The sequence below is a fragment of the Microcaecilia unicolor genome, chromosome 5, assembly GCF_901765095.1.
Source record: "Microcaecilia unicolor chromosome 5, aMicUni1.1, whole genome shotgun sequence".
Taxonomy (NCBI): Eukaryota; Metazoa; Chordata; class Amphibia; order Gymnophiona; family Siphonopidae; genus Microcaecilia; species Microcaecilia unicolor.
In genome coordinates, this window is record NC_044035.1 from 133,475,303 (window position 1) to 133,500,774 (window position 25,472).

General features: G+C 45.6%; 1 protein-coding gene across 1 annotated transcript in view; it reads left to right on the plus strand.

The window, feature by feature from the left end:
• Positions 1-25,472, plus strand: part of GLUD1 (glutamate dehydrogenase 1) — a 135,932-nt gene that overhangs the window by 51,661 nt on the left and 58,799 nt on the right. Inside the window, exons 3-5 of the mRNA XM_030203300.1 lie at positions 1,128-1,183; positions 3,257-3,320; positions 7,751-7,845. Coding sequence (XP_030059160.1) covers positions 1,128-1,183; positions 3,257-3,320; positions 7,751-7,845 — 215 coding nt within the window. The remainder of the gene's footprint in view (positions 1-1,127; positions 1,184-3,256; positions 3,321-7,750; positions 7,846-25,472) is intronic.

Here is a 25,472-nt window from a genome sequence, read left to right on the forward strand (position 1 = left end):
TGTTACTTGTAATGTGGCATCTGCTTTTGTTTCTTGCCTTTTAACTTACCAGGACACCTCAGCATAGCTGCCTTTCATACCCTTCCATGCCCTCTCCTCATGTTTTGTATCCTTTTTTGCAGTACTTCTCCCTCCCTAGAGGTTTAGTCTTAGCTCAGTTGTCTCTCCTTCCATAGCTCAACCAAAGCCTTGTTAATGAGATGCCAAGTTCCACTCGTTAGGAGTGTCAGTCATTTGAAGGCTGGCTGGGGTACCTCCAAGACTGGGTATGGGAACCTTTGCCTTAGTGCATTGCTTTGAGAAGCAAGCCTAATAAGAAGAGAAGCCAAGTGGCCCTACCAGCATACCTTTTGTGTACTTGCCTTTATTTGTCCCATCCTTTCCCTCTGTACCTAAAAATATACATTCTCTGAATCTTATTCACTACTCTAGCCACTTGAGTGGAGGGCAGTTTTTGGCCCAGAAAGTTTTCCTACGTAACTACATAGTTACCAGGGCAAAAATTTCTTTGAAGATTCTCATGTTGCTTTCGTTGTCTATATCTTTTCAGTGGCACCAAAGAAATCCAAATCTCATTTATTTTGCATTTTTCATTTGCAGAACAATGCAACACATTTCCAAATACATACTCTGGATATTGGACACATCTTTAACAAAATTTTTTTAAAAACCTCACTTTCTGTCCTTCAGTCTTACTAGTTGATGTGGTATGTCACACTCTTTGGGATGATTTTTGTTATCTGGAAATGCTGTTACCTATAAATGGCTTCATTCTCAACTGTTCTGAGGAAAAGGAACTCTGTTGTAGCTGTAAGTTTTATAATACCTGACATAGACTTGGCTAGCCACCTTGTTGCATCCAAGTTAATCCATTCCTTGTATGGATAAAATGTGATTTGATTTCTTCTAAAACCTAAAGTAGGTTTGACCACTCTGTTTAAAGAAATATTACTAATGTAAGATTTGCTTTAAATGTCATGAAAGTATTTTTTAGTAGTGGTATTTTATTTAGCATCTTTTTAGATGTAAGAGTTTTTGTGTTTAATTTTTATGGCTTTTGTTTTGGCCAGTAGCTTTGACTTATCTATGTAATAATAATAAAAAAAATCCTATTTTTCTTTTTTCAGATGTGCCTTTTGGTGGAGCTAAGGCTGGTGTTAAGATTAATACCAGAAACTACACAGTAAGTTGCATTTTGTTTTTTTTCTCCCCCCCCCCCCCCCAAATCCCCAACAATTCCTTTCTAGTCCAGTTATTAGTGAAAGCCTGTGATAAGGGGCAGATAGCTGAACACTTTTTGAACTTGGCCAATATGCATAATGAGTTTAACCACTGGACGTCTCCCCCACAATCTTCCCCGATGACCAGCACTTGTGTCCTCCAGCTCTGCCCTCACCCCCCCCCCCCCAATATGACCAGTACTTGTGTCTTGCAGCTCCCCCTCCCCCAAAGAGGGTCAGAGCCAGCAGGCCTTGACCATGCGCAGATGCTCAAGGCCCCACACCAGCCTAGAACAGAGCGTTGGTGTCATCTTCAGTGAACAACAGAATGGTAAGATCAATGCTGGTTTGGTGGGGGGAGTGGAGGACAAAAGTGCTGGTCATTGGCTGTGGGGAGAGGACAAAATCATCGGTCATTGGGTGAGAACGTGAATATAAATAGAGAGACCCCTTTTTTTGACCCAAAAATCTGTGTGTATTCGAGTATATACGGTATATGAGTTTTCATTGTAGGATCAGCCTTCCTTCATGTTTAACTAGACTATAAATTAGAGAGCTGCACGGGAACGGGGTTTGTAGGACTCCTGTGGTGATCCCCTTGAGGTCCACGGGAATCCCATGGGAATGGATGCATGCCCTGCGAGGTCCTGTGGTAGTATAGCGCCATGCCAGCCTACCTCCCTATCCTCGGCACTGCCTCAAACTCCTCTTTGGTGATCGGGTGCTGCAGAGACTTGAGCTGCCCATTGCAAGAATTTGAGGAAGTCTCGCAGGACTTCAAACCGTGAGACTTCCCTAACTTCCTGCACTGAGTGGCTCAGGTCTCTTCAGAGCCCAATCGCTGTGCAGTGGAAGAGGAGTTTGAAGTAGCACTGTGAGTAATGGCTAGAGGGGAGCTACGAGAGAGGGATGGAGGGGGGCTGCAGAGAGACTGAGGGAAGACTGGGGAGGGGGGCATGAGAGAAACTAGGTAAAAGCTGGGGAGAGGAGCTGGAGGGAGATGGGCTGGCCCCTGGGGAGGAGAAAGAGGAGCTAGAAGGAGATGGGCTGGACCTATGGGGAGTAGACAGGAACAGAGAGACAGAGAGGTGCTGAATAGGACAGATGGGGGACACAGGGAAGATGGATAGCAGATATGGAGAAAGAAGAGCCAAATAGAAGACATTGGAAAGGCAGAAGAAAATCAGAAGACAAGGACAAAAAATTGAATGGAAAAATAAAATGCTCAGACTACAAAGACAGAAAAAAAAGGTTTTATTTATCAACTGGACCATATCAGGTTTGGAAAATGAGCATCTCTGATATCTTTCATTTCCAGAATGATGGCATAGGTTGGGTTATTTTAGTACAGCGGATGGAGGAGATTCCAGCAGGGATGGAGGAGATTTCTATCCTCATGCAACTCTTAACTGTAAATTCTCAAGAAGTTGAGGACTGTCCATTATGTGTTACTGTAGTGCACTAAAATTCGCTCACTTCTTAATGAGCTAAAACATTTATTAAATCAGTAGTTATTTTAATTATTCTGCAAGTATGCTAAGCCTGATGCACTTTTACATCAATTTTTGTGTGCCAACTGACTACATGGGGCCAATAGGAATAGTCTGTAAGGTGAAATAAAATGGAGCACTATTAAATGTTTAGTATTTTCCAGTTGTGCTGTACTATGGAACATAAAAATGCTGCATTAGGATCAAATTGATCTTTTGTTGGGAAAAGTTTGTTTTTATTTATGATCAGATGTACAGAAGACGCTCAAACCTGTGGAATGCTGTCTGATCAGCAAAGTAGAGTTAGCCAATCCAACTGGAAACTAGTGACTTCTCTCTATTGCAGTTTCCCTGTATTTGATATACCAAACATTAGGACATGAGTGAATGAAATAGTAAAAACTTTGAGGTCCATGGCCAATGTGTTTGCTTCTAGTTATGTTTAAGTGCTTTGGTATGCTTGGTCGTATTGTTTGGGGGTGGAGGGAGGAGACAGTTGAGTATGCATTGTTTGATATTTATTTTTTCTTTCTTTTTTTAATGTAGGATAATGAACTGGAAAAAATTACAAGGAGGTTCACTATAGAGCTGGCAAAGAAAGGCTTCATTGGTATGCAATAAATATTATAGCAGTAATAAAGCAATGATGTGTATGAAACAGTATCAGTTTTTTACATTTTTACAAGGAGAGATGATAAATATAGAAATTCACTAGAACTAGCAATCTAATCTTAGTTCTTAGAGTATCTAATCAGACTGTAGAAGTTTATTACTTACCTAAGCTTGTATTTTTGCCAGTAAAAGGCAACCTGTAATATGAATATTTCAAAAACATTGTACTTGGGATAATTGAAATATTGGCTGTATTGCTAGAACAGGCTAGTAGCGTCACAATTCACAATAGCCAAGTAGGAATAGTATATACTCCACTTCCCCTTCCTTTCCAGAAGCCCTGCCCCGGCTTTTGCGGTCCAGTCATGGTCGAGGCACATATCTGTAGGTAGCATGGTAGCTTTCTTGTTTTTGGCTGAAGCCCAAACTGTTTTTAAAATGTGTTCAATGGTTTATCTTATTTTATGTGGTCAAGCTCCTGAATACTTGTCCGTTCTTGATGATATATCACAATTTCTAACTCAGTGTATGTCTCTCATCAGTAATTGGATGAGTAACAATTTCCTTCAACTTAATAAGTAGAAGTAATAATGTTGAATTTGGTAATGACTTATCTTTGTAGTAGAAAATATAACTGGAAAAATCGATTTATTTATTTATTACATTTGTACCCCGCACTTTCCCACATACAGCAGGCTCAGATCTTAAGTATATTTGTTGGAGGAACAAATTAATCATTTAACCAAAATTTGTTTCTGGATTATGAAGAATATGAAGGAACTTTCATCAGAATCAATTTAGATTAGTAGTGAATCACTTATCCTAAGTAAGTTGGATTGTCCTCGCCAAGCAGATCATGTCATACTTGAATGTGGGTGATGTCATCATGTCGCCCGGTGTATAATGACTTTAAGAGCACATGCCAGCATCCCCACTGCACATGAGCGAGTGCCTTCCCACCCGCTGCAAGAGGTGCAGAACCAGCAGTCTTTCTTTATCCACTGTGATGAAAGAACGTGTTGTTTGCGGCTCTGTACAGCATCTTGAGTTGCTGCTTCCTTGTCATCAGCGGCAGATGAATCCATTAACTGATGGGTTGTATCCACCTACCAGCAGGTGGAGATAGAGAACACTGAAAAACCATAGTGCTCTATGGACGGCTAGCCCCCAACTGCCTTCAGTATTTCTCTATCTCCCAGCAGGTGTGGACATAACTTGATCAGCTCCTGGATTTCAGACTGCCTGGGGTGGCTCCTGTGCTTTGCCAGTTGAGCAGGGGTGTTGTGGCTGGTGGTGCCTACTTTAAAGGCATATAGGTTCACCCTTTCCCTGCCTTACCCATTCCCCCCCGCCTCCCACAGTCCCTCTGTTGCCGCCTGCCTGAGTGCAGGGGGTCGCCTCGTTTTGAGGCTGCCAGAGGAGCTCCTACATCCGTTTCTTCTAATTCAGAGGCGGAGGATCAGGGTGAGGGTCAGGCGTTCAGCAGGAAGTCTCGGTGGCCATTTTGAAGAGCCATCCGGCAACGGGGGAGGGTTAGCGCCAGCAGCGGGCAGGCAAGACTGGGGATTTTTCCTGCCTGCCCCAAAGCATTCGCTGGACAACCTGGGTGGCTGGAGGGGGGGCAGGGAAGAGAGGAGAGTCACTGGACATGGGTGGCTGGGGGAACTGGAGGGTTGCTGGACATGGGTGGCTGGAGGGGGGCAGGGGAGAGAGGAGGGTCGCTGGACATGGTTGGCTGGAGGGGGCAGGGGAGAGAGGAGAGTCGCTGGACATGGTTGGCTGGAGGGGGGCAGGGGAGCGAGGAGAGTCGCTGGACATGGTTGGTTGGAGGGGGGCAGGGGAGAGAGGAGAGTCGCTGGACATGGGTGGCTGGAGGGGGGCAGGGGAGAGAGGAGGGTGGCTGACGTGGGTGGCTGGAGGGGGGGCAGGGGAGAGAGGAGGGTGGCTGGGCAGGGGAGAGAGGAGGGTGGCTGGATATGGGTGGCTGCTCACAGAGAAGTCTGTGTATCGCACACATACTCTCACACTCTCTCTCTCACACGCACTGTATTTGTGTGTAACACACTTTCTCTCACACTCACTGTGTCTCAGATATGTAGTCGCACACACTCGCACATTCACTTTCTCTCTCTCACACAGTCACTCTCACAACACACTCTGTCAAACATACACACTCTGAGGAAAACCTTGCTAGTGCCCGTTTCATTTGTGTCAGAAACGGGCCTTTTTTACTAGTGGTTCATATGTCTAGCTTTTAAAGTAAATGGTGTGAGATACTGATCAACTGTCTCTAGCGTTGAGCCCCCCAGTCCGAGCATATTTAAGTTAAGTGCTTTAAATACCTCTAAAAAATTATGTTGAAGCCGATGAGGAATTTGGTGCTAAAATTAATTGCCAAAAACTCACTATTGGACAATTAAGCACCAGTGGGGCAAAATTTGAAACATCTATAGGAGACATGTTAAATATATTGTGACAATTTTGAGAAGTCATAAAACGGTGTGGAGAAAAAGTATTGAGGAATAAATCGGGGACTATTAAATCTGTTGGTGTTATAGCTGATATTAACCCTTCCCAAGGATTCTGATGTATCTTTTATCAGATGGGTACATTAACATTGAAAAAACTGCCAACTCTTTCCTACTGCTGATTTTTGAGCAGATTTTTTTGAAAATTGTAAATTATGGGATACACAATAAATGCTTCTGACACAAAAAAAGATTCTATATATTATGTGAGCTAACTGTACAGTAAATTTTCAGTGTCATTTGCTTTTAGTAGCACTGCAGAGGTACAGTTCTCTAAGATTTGGCAGACCTTTTGGTAGTTTGTGTCTAAATAAGCATATTTGAAAATGTTTCTTCTTTTGAGGATATATAGTACCTGCCTCTTACAGTGATGAGCACTTCAATTTGGCCAACTTTTATATGAGAGTAATATGATCACTTGGCTTGAAATTGTAGTGGAATCTCTTTTGAATGCATATTGCCAGTATTCGTTTGATTAGGGAATGTGTAGGCTAGGAGATAATAGCACTATCATTTCAAAGTTAAAAGTTCCAGAAGGAACTTTCAGTAGGAGAGACAAGATCAAGAGTACAGGCAAATATTCACCGGGATGCAGCAGCTTTGAAGAGGTTTCTAAATTTTAGACTTCTTTTCAATAAAGACATACTAATAAAGTAATTCTTGTTATAACATGCTTTCATGTGACTTAGAGGGGCATAATCGAACAGGGCCGGCCATCTATAAGGGCGGCCATCTCTAATGACGGCCCCGTTAAGCAGCGTACCCGCCTGTATTATCGAAGCAAGATGGGCGGCCATATTTCGTTTCGATAATACGATCGGGGCTGGCCAAATCTCAACATTTGGGCCGCCCTTAGAGATCGCCGGTGTTAGAGATGGCCACCATTGGTTTTCGCCGATAATGGAAGCTAATGGCGGCCATCTCAAACCCGGCCAAATTCAAGCCATTTGGTCATGGGAGGAGCCAGCATTTGTCGTGCACTGGTCCCCCTCACATGCAAGGACACCAACTGGGCACCCTAGGGGGCACTGCAGTGGACTTCACAGAATGATCCCAGGTGCATAGCTCCCTTACCTTGGGTGCTGAGTCCCCCACTCCCCACAACTGTACACTACCATAGCCCTTAGGGATGAAGGGGGGCACCTAGATGTGGGTACAGTGGGTTTACGGTTGGTTTTGGAGGGCTCCCATTTGCCACCACAAGTGTAACAGGTAGAGGGGGGATGGGCCTGGGTCCGCCTGCCGGAAGTGCACTGCAGTACCCAAAAACTGCTCCAGGGACCTGCATAGTGCTGTGATGGAGCTGGGTATGACATTTGAGGTTGGCATAGAGGCTGGCAAAAAAATGTTTTTTTATTTTTTTTTTGGGTGGGAGGGGGTTGGTGACCACTAGGGGGGAGTAAGGGGAGGTCATCCCCGATTCCCTCTGGTGGTCATCTGGTCAGTTTGGGCACCTTTTTCGAGGCTTGGTCGTGAACAAAAAGGACCAAGTAAAGCCGGCCAAATGCTCGTCAGGTCCGGCCTTCTTTTTTCCATTATCGGCCGAGGCCGGCCATCTCTTAACCATGCCCCCGTCCCGCTTTCGGTACACTGCCGACACGCCCCCTTGAACTCTGGCCGGCCCTGCAATGGAAAGCAGGTGAAGCCAGCCAAAATCGGCTTTCGATTATACCGATTTGGCCGGGTTTAGGAGAAGGCTGACCATCTCCCGATTTGTGTTGTAAGATGGCCTCCCTTCTCCTTCGAAAATAAGCAGGTTATTGTCCTAATGGCATTTCTGGAATTGAAGGAAGAAGCATTCTTACTAAAATCAATCCATTAGAGCCACATAGAGCCTTTCAAAATGGCATTATTATATGACACTCAATATGATTAAAAATTTTGCCTATTCTCTAAATAGGGCCTGGTATAGATGTACCTGCTCCTGACATGAGTACAGGTGAGAGAGAGATGTCCTGGATTGCAGATACATATGCAAATACCATAGGGCACACAGTAAGTATTCATATGCTTTGTAATAGAAAATATATTTTTTTATTTTATTTTTAATTTTTTTACTATGCTCAAGAACTATGGATGTTTTTTCTTTTTTGTATTATTTGTTGTTAGACTTACTCTGTGAGCAACTTTTCTTAATAGCTCTGTTTAGCTCTGTGGCACGTCAGAAATCCAGGTTTTATTTCTGAGCCTGGTATCCACTTCTCTGGCCAGCAGGAGCTTAGAATATTACTGTGCTCTCATAAGCCTGTGTACTACATATTTGGGCTATTGTGCCAATAAAACATGCAATTTTTAGGTCTCTTCTATGTTGGCCAATCCTTCAAAGAAATTTGACATCTGTATAGATCTAACACAGTCTTCACAAACCCCTCTCTCCACCAGCCTGGCTTGTTCAACAGTATTTAACATGACAATGTTAGTAAAGATTTTGGTGTATTGATTTATTTTCTATACCACCTTGTGTGTTTCATACAGCATCCCTTTTGAGAGCAGTTTAACAAAACCAAATTTGGCCAATTTGTTGGTTTTTGATAATTATGTTGTGTGAAGTTGTGTTGATACCACTGGTATTCCTTGAGACTGTATAAAAATCACCTTTTTATTGGAAAGAAATTACGGTAACCCTCAAAACTTGATTATCTCCAAAGAATCTGTTCTCCAAATGTATTAGTCTTAGTCTTACTGGATGTTCCCTGATTTTGTTTTTCCCAGCTTAAAAGAAAAACAAATCACCAGCAAAATTGTTGCAGGGTTCATAAATGAACTGTAATCGCATCTGTATTGAATAAATCCCTTTCATGAGGCAAGGTGGCTCCAGTTTGACTTGCATATGTGATCTTGGGAAGAACACTGAAACTTCAGTGTTCCATATCATCATGTTGATCAATCCATAGACTGGTGGGTTGTGTCCATCTACCAGCAGGTGGAGATAGAGAGCAATCCTTTTGCCTCCCTATATGTGGTCATGTGCTGCCGGAAACTCCTCAGTATGTTCTCTATCTCAGCAGGTGGTGGTCACACACAGCAGCAGCTCTGGCTAGGTCTCCAAGCCTAATTTTTAGGTTTTGTTGAGTACCTGGGGTTGAGGGCTCTTCTTGAGCAAGTGCAAACCTGGTGGCGCCAGGTCCCTCCTTTTCTCCCCCCTCCCGCTGGCTCCGTTAAAAAAAAAAAAAAAAAATTTTGGACGTCCTTAAAGGCGTTTATTTCGACGTTTATTTAAACGTTTATTGCAGCTACTCACTGGGACACCAGGTCGTTACAGCTCGGAGCGAGAAGCAGGTAATTTTTACCTTTTTTATAGCGGGCAGGGGGTTCCCCGATTGATCTCCACGTGGCCTATGGCGTCGGAGGGCGAGGGCGCGAAGAATCGCTCCCCGGACCGCGTGTGCGCTCCTAGTGGGGATGCGGGGGTCTTAAAGTCTGATTCGCCCTTGTTGGGTGTCAGTTTGGAGGCCGGTCAGTGTCCCGGGTCTTCCTCCGGTGCGGCGGTTTTTCCCGCCATAAACGCCCATCCCCCGCTGCTCGCCTCCGCCATCTTGGCCGGCCACTCTGCTCGGACGGCTTCTTCTTGGGCCGCCCTTGAGCTGGGAGACGTTCATGCCATGGCCGCCCTTGATTTGGGCGACGGCAAAAAAGCGGCTAAAGTTAAGCGCCGTTCTTCCCGCACGGCTCCTTCGAGGAGTGTCACGCCGGATGCCATCTTGGATGCGCAGCATGCTTCTCCCCCGCTCTTGCGAGCGCCGGTTGAGGGTGCATCTAGGGCTGTGGCCCAGGCTGCTGAAGTGCACAGTCTGGGGGGTTTCTCCCCCGAGTTTATTTTGCTGCTGCATCAGGCCTTCCTTATGCAAAACGCTGCCCCTTCTCCCTTGTCCGATAAAGGCGTTGAGGCCCCCGGAAGTAAACGCCCTCGGGTGGATTCCCAGGCCTTAGAGGACTCTGTTTCCTCTGATGTAGATGAGGGCAGCGTATCTGAGTTCTCCCAATGGTCCTTTGGGGATTCCATGGAGGAGACGGATTCCCGCTCGGATGGAGCAGATGACCCCTCTGCAGCGCGGATCTTTCGCTCAGAGGATTTGCCCAGCCTGTTAGTGCAGGCCATGAGCATTTTGAAGATTTCCTCTCCAGAGGATGTCTCTCCCTCAGCCCCTGTTGGCTCCGCCATTATGCTGGGGACGAAGCGCCCGCCTAAAACCTTCCACGTGCATGATGCCATGCACACCTTAATTTCGGCTCAATGGGATGTCCCGGAAGCGAGCCTCAAAGTGGCTAGGGCTATGTCCCGCCTCTATCCTTTGCCTGAAAGTGAACGGGAGGCCTTTCTTTGGCCTACCGTGGATTCTTTAATCACTGCGGTGACTAAGAAAACGGCGTTGCCGGTGGAAGGTGGCACGGCCCTAAAGGACACCCAAGACAGAAGATTGGAGGCGGCCTTAAGGTCGTCCTTCGAGGCGGCTGCCTTAAGTTTGCAGGCCTCAGTTTGCGGCTCCTACGTGGCCAGGGCGTGCCTGACGATTGTGCAGCGGGCTTCCCCCTCGGATCCTTCCTTGAGAGCTGATTGGCCGGCCCTGGAATCGGGCTTGGCTTATTTGGCAGACTTGCTGTATGATGTCTTGAGAGCCTCAGCTAAAGGTATGGCTCAGACAGTCTCTGCGCGGCGGTGGCTTTGGCTGAAACATTGGTCTGCGGACCACGCCTCTAAGTCCCGCCTGGCTAAGTTGCCTTTTAAAGGCAAGCTGCTCTTTGGGGTCGAGCTGGACAAAATTGTGACCGATCTCGGCACGTCTAAGGGCAAGAGGTTACCAGAGGTCAGGGCTCGGGCCAGTGCTCGCCCCGGTATCTCCAGAGGACGGTTTCAGGAAGCCCGTCGGTACCGCCCGGGCAAGTCGGGCTCCTCTGCCCCCTCTTCCTTCAAGAGGAACTTCTCCCCCAAGCAGCATTCCTTTCGCAGAGACCGCCGTCCCGGAGGTGCGCCCTCCGGTCCTCCCCCAGGGTCTCGTGCCCAATGACGGGGTCCTGGTCCATGGCCCAGTGCAGATTGGAGGACGCCTGTCCTCGTTTCTGGGCGAGTGGACCAGGGTAACTTCAGACGCTTGGGTGCTGGAAGTCATCAGAGACGGCTACAAGCTAGAGTTCTGCCGACCCTTAAGAGAAGGGTTTGTACTCTCTCCCTGCAAGTCTCCGGTCAAAGCTGTGGCAGTGCAGCAGACCTTGGACAATCTGATCCGCCTGGGTGCGGTCGTTCCGGTGCCAGAAAATCAGCTTGGCAAGGGACGTTACTCCATTTACTTTGTGGTACCAAAGAAAGGAGGTTCTGTACGGCCTATCCTCGACCTCAAAGGGGTCAATCGGGCCTTGAAAGTTCGGCACTTTCGCATGGAGACTCTCCTCTCTGTTATAGCGGCAGTGAAGGCAGGGGAGTTCCTGGCATCCTTGGACATCAAGGAAGCGTACTTGCATATTCCCATCTGGCCTCCTCATCAACGCTTTCTGCGTTTTGCAGTCCTGGGCCGACACTTCCAGTTCAGAGCCCTCCCGTTCGGGTTGGCTACTGCTCCGCGGACCTTCTCCAAAGTAATGGTGGTCATCGCGGCCTTCCTGCGAAAGGAAGGAGTACAAGTCCATCCTTATCTGGACGACTGGTTGATCCGAGCCCCCTCTTATGCAGAGTGCGGCAAAGCTGTGGACCGGGTGATTGCTCTTTTGAGCTCCCTGGGGTGGATCATCAACTGGGAGAAAAGCCAGCTGCGCCCGACTCAGTCCCTGGAGTATCTGGGAGTTCGATTCGACACCCAAGTGGGCAGAGTGTTCCTGCCGGACAATCGGATTGTCAAACTTCAGGCTCAGGTGGACCAGTTCCTAGTAGCCTCTCCGCTTCGGGCTTGGGACTATGTGTAGCTGTTGGGCTCTATGACGGCCACGATGGAAGTAGTGCCCTGGGCCAGGGCTCATATGAGACCACTACAACACTCTGCTGCAGCGCTGGACTCCGGTGTCGGAGGATTATGCGGTGCGCCTTCCCTTGGACCCAGCAGTGCGCAAGGCGCTGAGCTGGTGGCTGCAGACAGACAAGTTGTCTGCAGGGATGCCTCTTGTGACCCCGGAGTGGATTGTCGTCACGACGGACGCCTCTTTGACGGGCTGGGGAGCCCACTGCTTGGGAAGGACAGTGCAGGGGCTCTGGTCTCCTGCAGAGGCAAAGTGGTCTATCAACCTCCTGGAACTCAGAGCCATTCGGTTGGCGCTTTTGGAGTTCCTCCCGGTACTGGCGTTGAAGCCAGTACGGGTCCTGTCGGACAATGCCACGGCTGTGGCCTATGTCAACCGCCAGGGAGGTACCAAGAGCGCCCCTCTAGCCAAGGAAGCCATGAATCTATGCCAGTGGGCGGAAACGAACCTGGAACAGCTGTCAGCGGCCCACATTGCCGGAGTCATGAATGTCAAGGCGGACTTTCTCAGTCGCCATACCTTGGATCCCGGAGAGTGGCAGTTATCGGCTCAGGCGTTCTTGGACATCACGAAGCGCTGGGGCCAGCCGAGCCTAGATCTGATGGCGTCATCGGCCAATTGCCAAGTGCCGCGCTTTTTCAGCAGAGGACGGGACCCTCGATCTCTGGGAGTAGATGCTCTTCTCCAACAGTGGCCGACACAGGAGCTTCTCTATGTGTTCCCGCCCTGGCCCATGTTGGGCAGGGTATTAGATCGGGTGGCAAAGCATCCGGGCCGAATAATCCTGGTGGGTCCGGACTGGCCCAGACGTCCCTGGTATGCGGACTTGATCAGGCTCTCAGTGGACGCTCTGCGGCTGCCAGTGGAGCAGGGCCTGTTGCATCAGGGTCCCGTGGTGATGGAGGATCCCTCCCCCTTTGGTCTTACGGCCTGGCTATTGAGCGGCAGCGTCTGAGGAAGAAGGGCTTCTCAGACAAGGTCATCGCCACTATGCTGAGAGCGAGGAAGCGCTCTACTTCTACTGCTTACGCCAGGGTTTGGCGTACCTTTGCAGCGTGGTGTGAAGCAGGCTCACTTTCTCCCTTCACTGCTCCAATTTCTTCAGTGCTGGCGTTCCTGCAAGAAGGTCTGGAGAAAGGCCTGTCGCTCAGTTCCCTTAAAGTCCAGGTAGCGGCTCTGGCTTGCTTCAGGGGCCGCCTGAAGGGTGTTTCCCTGGCTTCGCAGCCAGATGTGGTACGTTTCCTCAAGGGAGTTAATCACCTGCGCCCTCCTCTGCATTCAGTGGTGCCTGCGTGGAATCTCAACCTGGTGCTAAGAGCCTTGCAGAAGCCGCCTTTTGAACCCTTGTCGAGGGCATCTCTGAAAGACCTGACGTTGAAAGCGGTCTTTTTGGTGGCTATCACTTCAGCCAGAAGAGTTTCCGAGCTCCAGGCGCTCTCATGTCGAGAGCCTTTTCTGCAGTTCACTGAGGCAGGAGTGACTATTCGCACAGTGCCTTCCTTCCTGCCCAAGATTGTTTCTCGCTTCCATGTGAATCAGCAGCTCTGTCTCCCTTCCTTTCGTAGGGAGGACTACCCAGAGGAATACTCTGCTCTCAAATTTCTGGATGTGAGACGAGTCATCATCAGATACTTGGAAGTGACCAGTGATTTCCGGAAATCGGATCATCTGTTTGTCCTGTTTGCAGGTCCTCGTAAGGGTCTGCAGGCTGCTAAGCCTACAGTGGCAAGATGGGTCAAGGAAGCCATTGCAGCGGCTTATGTGGCCGCGGGGAAGGTGCCGCCTATTCGGCTGAAGGCTCACTCCACTAGAGCTCAGGCGGCCTCGATGGCAGAGGCCGGGTCCGTCTCCTTGGAAGACATATGCAAGGCGGCAACTTGGGCATCGGCCCATACCTTCTCCAGGCATTACTGCTTGACTGTGGCTGCTCGGGCGGAAGCCCGGTTTGGAGCTTCAGTGTTGCGGTCAGGGATTTCTATGTCCCGCCCTGGGTGAGTACTGCTTCAGTACATCCCACCAGTCTATGGATTGATCAGCATGATGATATGGAAGGTAAAATTATGTATCATACCTGATAATTTTCTTTCCATTAATCATAGCTGATCAATCCATAGCCCCTCCCAGATATCTGTACTGTTTATATTCTGGTTGCATTTCAGGTTCAAGTTTAGTCTTCAGTTCCTTCAGGAGGACTTCGTGTTCAAGTTTTTTAATTGGATTCTTCAAGAGTTGAGACGAGTTTGTGTTACAGTGAGCTGCTGCATTCCTCTCCCCTCCGTTTTGCGGGGCTGGATTGAGACATAAATTCTGCCAGCGCTCCTTCCCGCTTCGTGCGGCTGTAGGGCAGCTTTGTACCCCTCCCGCTTCGGCGGTGTTAGGGTCAGTCAGCTCCTCCCGCGGTTGCGGTTGCAGGATAAGCCAGATCCCCCCCGCATCGGCGGGGTGGTGTCCCTCCCCCGCTCCGCGGGGATGAGCTGGACGGATTCCCCTCCCCCACTTGTGTGGGGATGAGCTGGGTTAATTCCCCTCCCCCGTTTCGGCGGTGGTGAGCTGGGCAGAGTGTCCCTTTGTGGGTGTAATTCTCTAAGTGCTGAGTCCTGCGGATGGAGCTTGGATATCGACATACTGAGGAGTTTCCGGCAGCACATGACCACATATAGGGAGGCAAAAGGATTGCTCTCTATCTCCACCTGCTGGTAGATGGACACAACCCACCAGTCTATGGATTGATCAGCTATGATTAATGGAAAGAAAATTATCAGGTATGATACATAATTTTACCTTCTTCGATCTGTTTCACAGACTTCCAAGGATGTTTCATAAGATCCCACTCATATCTCTAAGATCAAACTTTAGTATGAAGCCACCAGGACTTATGGAACTGGCAGGAAATCCCAAATATGGGGGCATCAGTCAGTATGTGTCTAGCCCACAGAAGCAGTGAGCAGGAATAATGATGACATTATGGTCTAGGATTTGTCATAGGGGTCCTTTTGGCTCCAAAATGTCTCCTGCAACATCTTTTGTGTGCTTTTGAATCTGCATATGGAACATATCCAGGACTAAAAGCCCCTGTTAAGACCGTTTCTTTCTTAGGGATCCGAGCTGAGGAGGAAGCTGTGGCAAAGATCAGTGGAATTGGATGGAGGAACCATGGATGGTTGAAAGGCACTGGCCAATATTGACTTGTAGCAGAATTTGCAACCCAGTCCTCAAGAAACAGTCAGGTTTTCAAGATATTCATGATGAGCATGCATGAGGGAGATTTGCATACCATAGAAGCAATGCATGCAAATCTGTTTCATGCTTGCTAATTATGAAAAATAAAACTGGCTGTGTGTCTTGAGTGCTAGGTTGAGAACCACTGCCTTTGGAGACTGTGATATGCACACTTAAAGCATTGCATGGGGGTACAATGAACTGAAGATGGAATCTCAGCTGGAAGTCAGTAAAGTGGTCTGTGATTTTACAACACCAGGAGAAGACTGAATCCCAGATGCACAAAATCTAACGAACCAGCTACATGGTTTTTATACCAGTTCTAGCCGGTTTAGCGAGCAAGGAATAATGCACAAAGGGATTCTCTGAGCTCTTTTCCTATCACGGTAGCAGCTAATGAAAACAGAATGCAAAGCTATTATAATGAGCTAATTACTATACAGAAGTGTATTCAAGGTGGTGCACAGCCATTTTCTGACCCGATGCACAGAAGCAGTCCCCTAGCTTTACAGCGCCTGACCTCCCATTAAATTTGAGTGAACTTCACACAACCAAATATCAGGGCAGAGGGACTGCTTTTAACCAGAACGCAAAAAAGTGCTGACAACTTCAACCTGAACGGCTGTAGGGAGCTGGTGAGTCCCTTTTGTTGGGAGGAAAGGATCCTGCTTCAGCTGTCCGGGGCAAGGCAGAGATCAGGGAGAGCTGCACTATGTACATAAATGTTGCCATACTGGGACACACCGAAGGTTCATCGAGCCCAGTATCCTGTTTCTAACAGTGGCCAATCCAGGTCACAAGTACCTGGCAAGATCCCAAAATAGTACACTATATTTTATGCTGTTTATCCCAGAAATAAGCAGTAGAGTTTCCCATGTCCTGCCCCTGAAAAGGAGGCGAGGGCGGCAGAGACGAGAACCCCAGAGCCCATAGGAGCTAACTACAGGCTCCTGGCATCAGCGGAACCCCAGCTCCCAGCATCAATGGACCACCCCAATCCCCAGCAAGAGAGTGCAGGCTTCGGGCTTGTTTTTGAAGAAAAAAAAAAACTACACCAGCTGTGAGAGCCGTACGTAGCATGCGCAAAGCAGCCACACTTGGCGATGGATTTGCATACGATTCTCTTTGGGAATCCGTCTATATTTCCAAATCAGTAATTTTTACCGATTTGAAAATAAGAATGGATTCTTAACAGGGCTCTTAGTGCATCTGGGCCTGAGAATACTATTAGGAGTTTGGATCTGTGGTGGGCCAAATAATGAAATTAAGGTTAGAAGGTTGGAACGTTTGCAGAACACATGTAAAGCTGGTTCTCAAGTTTTAAGAATTTTTTATAGTGAATTGTTTTGTTAGGACCATGTGGTAAGCTGCTTCTTATAGTTATAACTTTCTAAATCTGCCACCAATTCTGAATGTGTTTTTTTGAAGCATGAGTCGGAAACAGTGGAACCTTATTGATTACTATCATCCGGGAATTCTTAAAATTTTCATTAATTTTCAAGGTCTTTATGATTTTTAGAATTAACACTATTTCTGGGTGTTTTGAGAATGCAAGTTACTATCCTTTTTTGCTTTGACACTTTTCCTTTTCAAAAGCAGAAAAAGGTTCTTGTTATGATCTGCCATATTTTATCCTGCTGGGCAATTCTAGACTGGTTTGTGCCACCCTATCAGCAGACAGACAGAAGCTGACCTTCCAGTGCCGTCAGTGTAAAGAGTGGTGCAGCTTAGAACTTGTTAGTTAGAATTCTTTACCTCCAGAAGATGGTTGGAATGGTACAGCAGGATTCTTTTGAAGAAGGCTTGACTCTCTCTTGGGTTAAGTCTGTGGCCAGGGACATGGAGGTTAAGTCCTATGGCTGGCGGTAGCTCTCAGGAGTCAATCTGTGGACCCTTGCTCTGGTTGAGCTCTGAAGCCCTTTTTGCCCTCTGTAGCCTTACGTTGTAGCCCACAGGTTCATCTTGGCATGACTTGCCTGGCAGAGATACATAGATTGTTGCCTGGCAGAGATACATAGAACTTTGCTAGCACAGGGTATAGTATATAAAGAAAAGGACAGCAAAAGAGAGGTGGGGGAAAAGAAAACAAAAGGAAGCAGTAGCTGGTGGTGGTTCTACTGAGGTGATAAAGCTGTTTTTTAAAGACTGCTAGAGGGGAGCATAGAGCTTCTTCAGGGGCATAGCGCACAGCATAGGTGGGGGTTTTGGCATCGGCTGGTGAGTCCAAGGTGGCCTTGTGATAAAAGGATGCGAGGTGTCGGGTGCTGTGGGGCCTGTGGGATCTGGTGTGTACAACACGACTGGCTCTTTCCCTGAGTATGACCATGGAGAGTTTAGTTTAGGGAGTCATGGCTCCAGTACTTCACTGGAGCCACTAGCAGCAACAAGTTGGGAGCTGGAGGATATAGTTCATATGTTGGTGCCTGATTATTTTGTTTTGATGGGAAATGGTGGTCATTTTGGTGCCATCCTATAAGGCTCTCACAAAGCCTTCAGCTTATTCGGCTCAGCACCAGGAAAGTGCTCCCCCTGTCATGTTTGTGGGCCTACCCATGGAGGCTTAGCTCACAATTCATGGAGACTCAGAGTGCCTTCGTGGGTGGGGGGGGGGGAGGAGGTCTGCAAGGCCCAGTCCCAATCCATCAGGCTGGGAAGCTCAGAGGTGCTGATACCTTGGGTCATCTTGAGGGAGTGGTGTGGTCAAATAGCCAAGCGTCCCAGGGTGTGATGAAAAATATTAAAAATTGCTTTTCAGTCTTGCTTTAATCGATAATACCTTTTTAAAGTCCCCTGTCTTTGACCCAAAAGTGACTTTCCTGGCACATCTTAAGAACAATGAATGAGATAAGGCACACTCAAGAACAATGTATAAGATAAAGCACATCTTAAGAACAGGTTGGAATGCCTCTGAAGCCAGCTTGTGCAGGAGGGAGGCGGGGTATGTTTGAGGTTCGGTAGTTAAGCCACCTGGCCAGTGGTTTGTTTACCTGAACTGAGAGCATATGACTGAATCCTCACGTACCTGGATAAGTTTTAATAAAAAGTGGGCTTTTTGCAGCAGAGCCTTGGGGCTCATTCTGTGGATGGACGCATCGTGCAGAAAAGACTTGTTCCTGGTCTGGAGACTTTGGGCTTTTCGCTGCAATGGGCCCCCCAGCTGATCAGATAAGGGCCTGAATGATGTAATCCCTAATCAGTGATGATGTATGTGTATATCTTTTACGTTTCTATAGCCTTCCTTTAATAATGTACTCAATTAGTGTGTGTATTTCTTAATCATATTGATGCAGTAACAATAATGATTTATACACTTGCCAAGAACAAATAAAGAGTTTCATTTACCCAATACGATTCTAAAAGAATCTATAGTATTTTATTCTGTGAGCAGTCTGTGGTGATCAAGTGAGCAGGCTGCAATACTCAAGCAATACACAGGGTTTCTTGTTGAGGATTAGAGGAGGGGTGGGATCCAGTTCTGGCCCCTTCCTCTCTTGAGTTGGATTGAGGCAGCATAGAGGAAGAGAAGACTGTGTCCCCTCTGTGCAGTCTGACTCTGGAGTCAGGAGCTCCCCCAGAAGAGTCCCTGGTGGTAAGCTTGTTCTACTGAAGAGTTTTCTTCTTCTTTCATGTCTTTGCACGTCAAGATGGTGCAAGAAGATGCTATCTGATGTGGATCCTATTTTGGAAGTGCTGCATAAGGCCTTTTTTCATGGTGCTGGTGGAGTATGTGCTTAGAGATAAAAGATAATGAGCAAGCTATATCCCAGTCTCAGAAATAGGAAGATGCTTCAGAGGAGGAGCTGGCGGAGGAAGCCTGCTAGCATTGCAGTTGCTGGCCGCAACATAAGCAAATTTTAGAGGGAGGAGGGAAGGGAGAACTGCCGGGGGGGGGGGGGGGGGGGGAGAGGAGGAGGTTGTCAGTATAATGCTGGCCTGGTCTATTGGTTAATCACAATAAAAATGTTTTTATTCAGAAAATATCTGCCAAGACAAGCCTTTGACGTCTCTTCTCACATCTCCGTTTTGGAAGTAGCAGTGCGATTTTTTTTTTTTTTTTCCTGGCTCAGAGTTTCTGACCTAGAATCTGCAGTCCAAGAACGTTTAGCAGGTTTCCCTTGTTGGGGAGACAACATTTTGGGTGACCAAATTGAGGAAGTGGCTGACCTGATTTTAAAACATACAGATACCTTTAAAACTCTCTCCAGACCATAGCCCTCTACCACTCTTCTTCTAGAAGACTTTCAGGAGTATTTAGGCACTCTAATTACTACACCTCTAAGTGCTGTTGTACTCCTACGGCTCCTCCTCCTTAGCGGACTACGTCACAGCAGGGACAGAGGTCACAGGGCCTCTCCTCAGCCTAAACAGCAATCCAGTTTTTGACTGCTTCCCTAGAGAGCATTGCCACTGTCCAGTTGTCTATACCAAGTAACCTACCTGTGGGGGGCAGGCTGATCCTATTCAACCAAAGAGGTAGATCTTGTAAAAAAACAAAAAAAAAAAACCCAGTCTTTATTCAGTAAAAGGCTTCGAGGATTTCCGTCATGTGTGGTCAACATGGCAATGTTTCTCCAAAGATTCTTGCTGCGTCAGGGGCAGAATCTACTATAATAAAACTCACCCTCAACATTCTGAAGACAACGTTCTAAAGTCACTCAGTCACTCCCTGAAGGGTTCATGGATTCATGGTGGTGAAGCCAGAACACTGACCATGTCTCTCTGCCCCGCCCTGGCATAACGGACCAATCAGAAAAAACACCCTCAACATTCTGAAACGCAAAGGACCATCACAACACCGTTCCCAGGCAACACTAGGCAATGTAAGACGGACCAATCAGAGGAAACTACATGACAATAAGGGAGGAGCATTCCCCAGCAGAATGGCTCATTATCTGTGCAGCACGGAGAGCACAGAACCACCGCTGGAACGAGAGAAGAATATTCCTGCTGTGTGGGTATGTGCAAAAATAGACCGGGGGGGGGGGGGGGGGGGGATTTTTAAATGCCTAATGCCAGTACTGAAGCGTGCCAGAGGGCCCATAGCAAAGACTATATTTGGGATCGCTTGACATGGAGTCAGAGGAGCCAGAAAACAACGTGCCCGTCACCATCTGGGATGTGGGCGAACAGGACAAGCTGCGGCCCAGCTGGAAGGATTACCCGCGACCCAGCCAGCAGCAAACAGCGACCAAGGAAGGGGGAGGAGTATGTTTCCCTACTCCTTCCCTGCCTAGGAATCGCTGGAGACTGGCTGCCAAACTAACGAAACAACCGCACACCGACGCACCACCTCCATCATTCAAAAGGCATCCACTCTTTCTTCAACAGAAATGCAAACTAATAATACAAAACAAAGAATACCTGTTTTCTCACGCAACTACAGGTAACTCCCCACCCCCTTCCTCTTCCCCTTTTGCCAAAGCGGCCGTGCCCAACCATCCCCAGCCTTAGGCAAGCCGTCTCCCACCTCGGGGATTCCCCGAGCACCCGGAAAAAGACGGCGCAGCTTCCCGCAGCGCATGTTCCAGCATTCCCCTGCAGCCGGCCTGAAATGGACCGAACATACTGGATCACCACCCAATGGCCCGAGACCGTGCTCCTCTCCCTTCCGCCAACTTAAAACAACCATCCCCGTCCTCAGGCAAGCCGTCTCCCACCTCCAGGATGCCCAGAACCCCAGCCCAACGGAAAAAGATGGCGCTGCTTCCCACAGCACATTTCTCTTCCAGTGTTCCCCTACAGCAGCCCTGAAATGGCCAAAAAATACCGACAGACCAAGAACGTGCTCCTCTACCTTCCGCCCATCTAAAACAACACTGCTGCCTCAGCACAACACAAAAAAAAAACAAAAAACGGAAAAAACAATCCATCACTCAGCAAAGGCTGACCCCCCTACAACCACATTTACATTTCACCAACAGAAAGACCCCCCTCCACAAACCTCCTTGACAGACAAAACCACACACACACAATACAACAGACACACACCCTCAAAGCCACACACCAATCCATCCCACTTTGCCAGCATAGCACAGCACATCCCCCAACCCCCCAAGCAAAAAAACAAAACAAAACAAAAAAAAGACACACATCAACAACCTGCACACACACCCCACCCTCACACACTCACACTCACACACACACACACACACACACACACACACACACACACACACACAATAACTCTGTGACACATACACACACAAAAAAAACCACATGCTAGCGCCCGTTTCATTGGTTTCGGAAATGGGCCTTTTTTACTAGTAACTATAGAAACAAACATTCAGAAATTTGCAAACGAGCTAAAAAAGCATCATGAAAAAAGAGGGGTAATTCCATCATGTAAAAAGCTGTACAGATATATTTTACCTAAGACATAAAAATGCTCTATGTCTATGCATAAAAACAGAACAAATGAATAAAACTTAAAAAAAAGTACATCAACATATACATTACTCTATAAGAACTACTAATATAAGGTTAAAAACAACTGAAAAAGGATGGGGGAGGGGAAAGCTTACCCAACTGGTGTGAAACAGCAGACATCACCTTGGCTGGTAGAGCAGGTAAACGAGAGAAGCACTGTCTGACAAGAAATAGAGTCTACTTGACATGCTCATGTACATGGATGCGTTTGGTAAGCAGTAAAACAAACTTGCTATGGCACCCTAGCTTATAAGCCTAAGTATGTCAGGGATGCATAATAACTGTGAAAAAAAAACCCTTTAAAACATATCTTAAAACAATGAAAAGGAAATTGACAGATTAAGAACAATGTAAACCTTGTCAAAAAGAGTTTATAGACAGTGCTTGTTACTTAAAAAAGGTTCATGGTGAAATTAAAAAAAAAACTGTACTGACTACGAATTTACAACACTAAAATAACCAGATCCAAAGTGGTTTAAAAACTACTTGAGATGTTCTAGAATCACTAGAAGAAGCCATCTTAAAAGTTATTAAAAACATAAATTAAATTAAAATAAAATAGTGATGGAATGTATTGAAGTTGATGTTATGCACTCCACTGACATCAATGCATTCCAACCACAGAAGAGGTTTGAGTGGCTCAGAAATGTCATAAAACTGTTGTAGAACATCTTAAAAACATCTCCAAATATACTAGGACATCTAAAAATACAAGCTGATCATCAAATATGGGTCCCAGCAATCCATAAAAGTAAAAATAAGGCTATAAACAAATTGTTAAAAATCAGGTAACCCAAAACGGTAACTGAACACAAAAGATCCCACAGAGAAACCAACAGAAAAAGTCCAGAAGTGAGAAATAAAGGACAACTAGACAAACCACTAGTTCAACCAATCCAATTTATTCCTTAAAATGTATAAGGAATAAATTGGATTGGTTGAACCAGCAGTTTGTCTAGCTGTCCTTCATTTCCCACTTCTGGACTTTTTCTGAAAATTGGATAAGCCATCTCATTAAAATGCATTAAAATAAACTTTTGTCAGTGCAAAACCATAACTAACATATTTAGAACAATCTGAAATGCATTATCCAGAGTGAAATAAACAACAAAAAAATAATCCAGAGATGAATTAAAAGAAGCTGTCATATAAAGTACTGCAGAAGAAAACCATTATTAGAACATGAACAGGTCATCACAAGAACACAGAAAATTCATTCTTGATTCAAACCATAAGGTGTTACTGTATTAAATCTGAAAATGAATCATGCTCGGTTTGTAATAGAGGATTATTAAGTCACCTCTCCTCCATGAGGGATGTGGCATACTCAGAACATAGAAACTATCATTTTCAAAAGTATGGTTCTTTTCTGTGGAATGCTGCACCAATGGTTTTTCTAACACTTTCCTTTTTATGCACTTTTGTATTCTCGAATGCGTTTGTTGAAAGGTTGAATAGTCTTGCCTATATAGAGCAATTTACACGGGCACATCATCATCTAGATTTCAGAAGCTGTCATAATTGTACATTAAAGATGAACCTACCATACAGCCAATTTCTGAGATGTAAATGATTGTGCTCCAAGGACTCTTTTCAAAAACAGGTGAGTTCACGTAGATTCCAGTCAAAAGGATACCCCTTTGAAGCAATTGCCAAAGGATACAATACAGCTGCAAGTGCTAACAGAGACATGCTATTACAGCCCAAAGCAAAAGAACCAAATAACAAAATAGTATGTGCTCTGCCGTTCACACATGTATTGAAAGATATCATCAAGGTTCTGCATAAACACTGGTACATCATCCAAGGGTTAAACCATTTTCAAAATAAGGACATTAAAAAATTTAAAGGACTTTTTCACTCTGCCCTTCTAGCACTCAATCATCAATCAACTGAGTCAGAAACCTGGACACGGTAAGTGGGGTGCATGTTCAGTATGTAAAGTCAATATTAATATTAAGACCTTTGACCATCCAGTGACGGGAGAGAAATTTAGAACTTAGAAGTTTCACTAACTGTAAGAGCTCGGGGGTCATTTACATTGCGGTGTGCCCATGTAGATTGTTCAAATGTTGAATAGTCTAACCTATATAGAGTAAACGCATTCTGGAGCAGAAAAGTGCACTAAAAAGGAAAGTATTAGAAAAATCATTGGTGCAGCATTCCATAGAAAATAACCATATTTTTGAAAATTATAGTTTCTTTGTTTTGAGTATACCATGTCCCTTATGGAGGAGGGGTAACTTAAACTTCTATTACAAACGAGCAAAGATACATTTTCACATTTAATACAGTAACACCTTATGGTTTGAATCAACAAATTGACTTTTCTGTGTTCTTGTGAAGACCTGTTCATGTTCTAATGATTTTTCTGCAGTATTTTATATGACAGCTTCTTTTAATTAATCTCTGGAGTTTTGTCTTTAATTTATTTTATTTTTAGTGTATTTCAGTCCAGATAATGCATTTCAGATTGTTTTGAGTGTGTTAGTTATGATTTTGCACTGACAAAAGTTTTTTATGTTTTTTTAAATGCATTTTAATGAGGTGGCTTACCCGATTTTAACAACTTTTTTATAGCCTTATTTTTACTTTTATGGACTGATGGGGCCCATATTTGATTATCTGTTTGTGTTTTTAGATGTTTCAGTACATTTGGATATGTTTTAAAGATGTTCTTCCAGAGTTTTATGGTATTTCTGAGACTTTCAAATCTCTTCTGTGGTTGGAATGCATTGATGACATCATTGAAACTCATTGACATCATTGAAACACATAACGTCTTTAAGCATTACACCACTATTTTAACTTATTTTATGTTTTAAATGACAAATGATTGGATTGTCACTTGGCACAGGTTTAAAACAGTTCCACAGAGTCACCAGATTCTATGTAACCAAATTGATTGGATTAAGTCAATTGATACAGATTTAAAGCACAGTTCCAACGAAAGCACCTTTAAGACCATTCCAGCATAAAGATATGAAATCACAAGCACACAAGTTCAAAACACAGTTCAATAAAAGCACCTTTAAGACAGTACCAGCATAAAAATGTGCAATCACAATGCAAGAACAATTTTAAGTTAGAAGCAATAGGATGAAGACAGATTAGAAACTTCTAGAGGTCAGACCCTCTAAGTGAAAAGACTGGTCTTTTTTTTTTTTTTTTAATAGGCTAGACTAGAAGCAGGTAGATATTAAGAGCAGGACACAGGTTAAATCAGTTTACAAATCAAACCAAGTCTGAAAATGCCCAGCTCTCAGGTAAACTGAGTTCTGTTTTTTCTTTTACCACACAGCTGTATACAATTGCCCCTCCACAGGCCCACAGTCTGAGTCACCAGATGCTATGTAACCACATAGATTGAATTAAGTCTCTGGCACTGAAGATTCAAAACACAATTCCAGAGTCGCCAGATTCTATGTAACCAAATTGATGGCACAGATTCAAAACACAGTTCCAGTGAAAGCACCTTTAAGACAATTCCAGTTTAAAAATATGAAATCACAAGCACAGAAGTTCAAAACACAGTTAAATAAAAGCTCCTTCAAGACCTTTAAGAGTAGCATCCTAAAGTTCATGTGTGTCGGTTGTGTCTTCAAAGATAAAGGAAAGGCATTCCATTGACTTGCTCCTTGGGAAGGGAATGATCTTTTGAGTATGGGTTTTAATCTAATGTTTTTTGTAGATGGATAGTTCAGATTTAGAGTCCAGTAGTATCAAAGTTTATTGGTGGAGTGAGGGAACTCCAGTGTGTCAACCAACCCTGCTGCGTTAGACCCAAAGAGAGACTTGGAGATCATGCACATCATTTTGTATCTTATTCGGTGTGTAATTGGCAGCCAGTGGAGATCCCTTAAAATGGGGGAAGCTCTGTCAAAGCAATTTGGGCCGGAGATTAGTCTGGCAGCCATGTTTTGTAGTAGTTGTAGACAAGCTATCAGATTTTGGTTAATTTGAGAGTATAGGGAGTTACAGTAAACTAGTTGGGGGATTAGTGTTGCTTGTGCAAGTGTTCTAAAATCTTC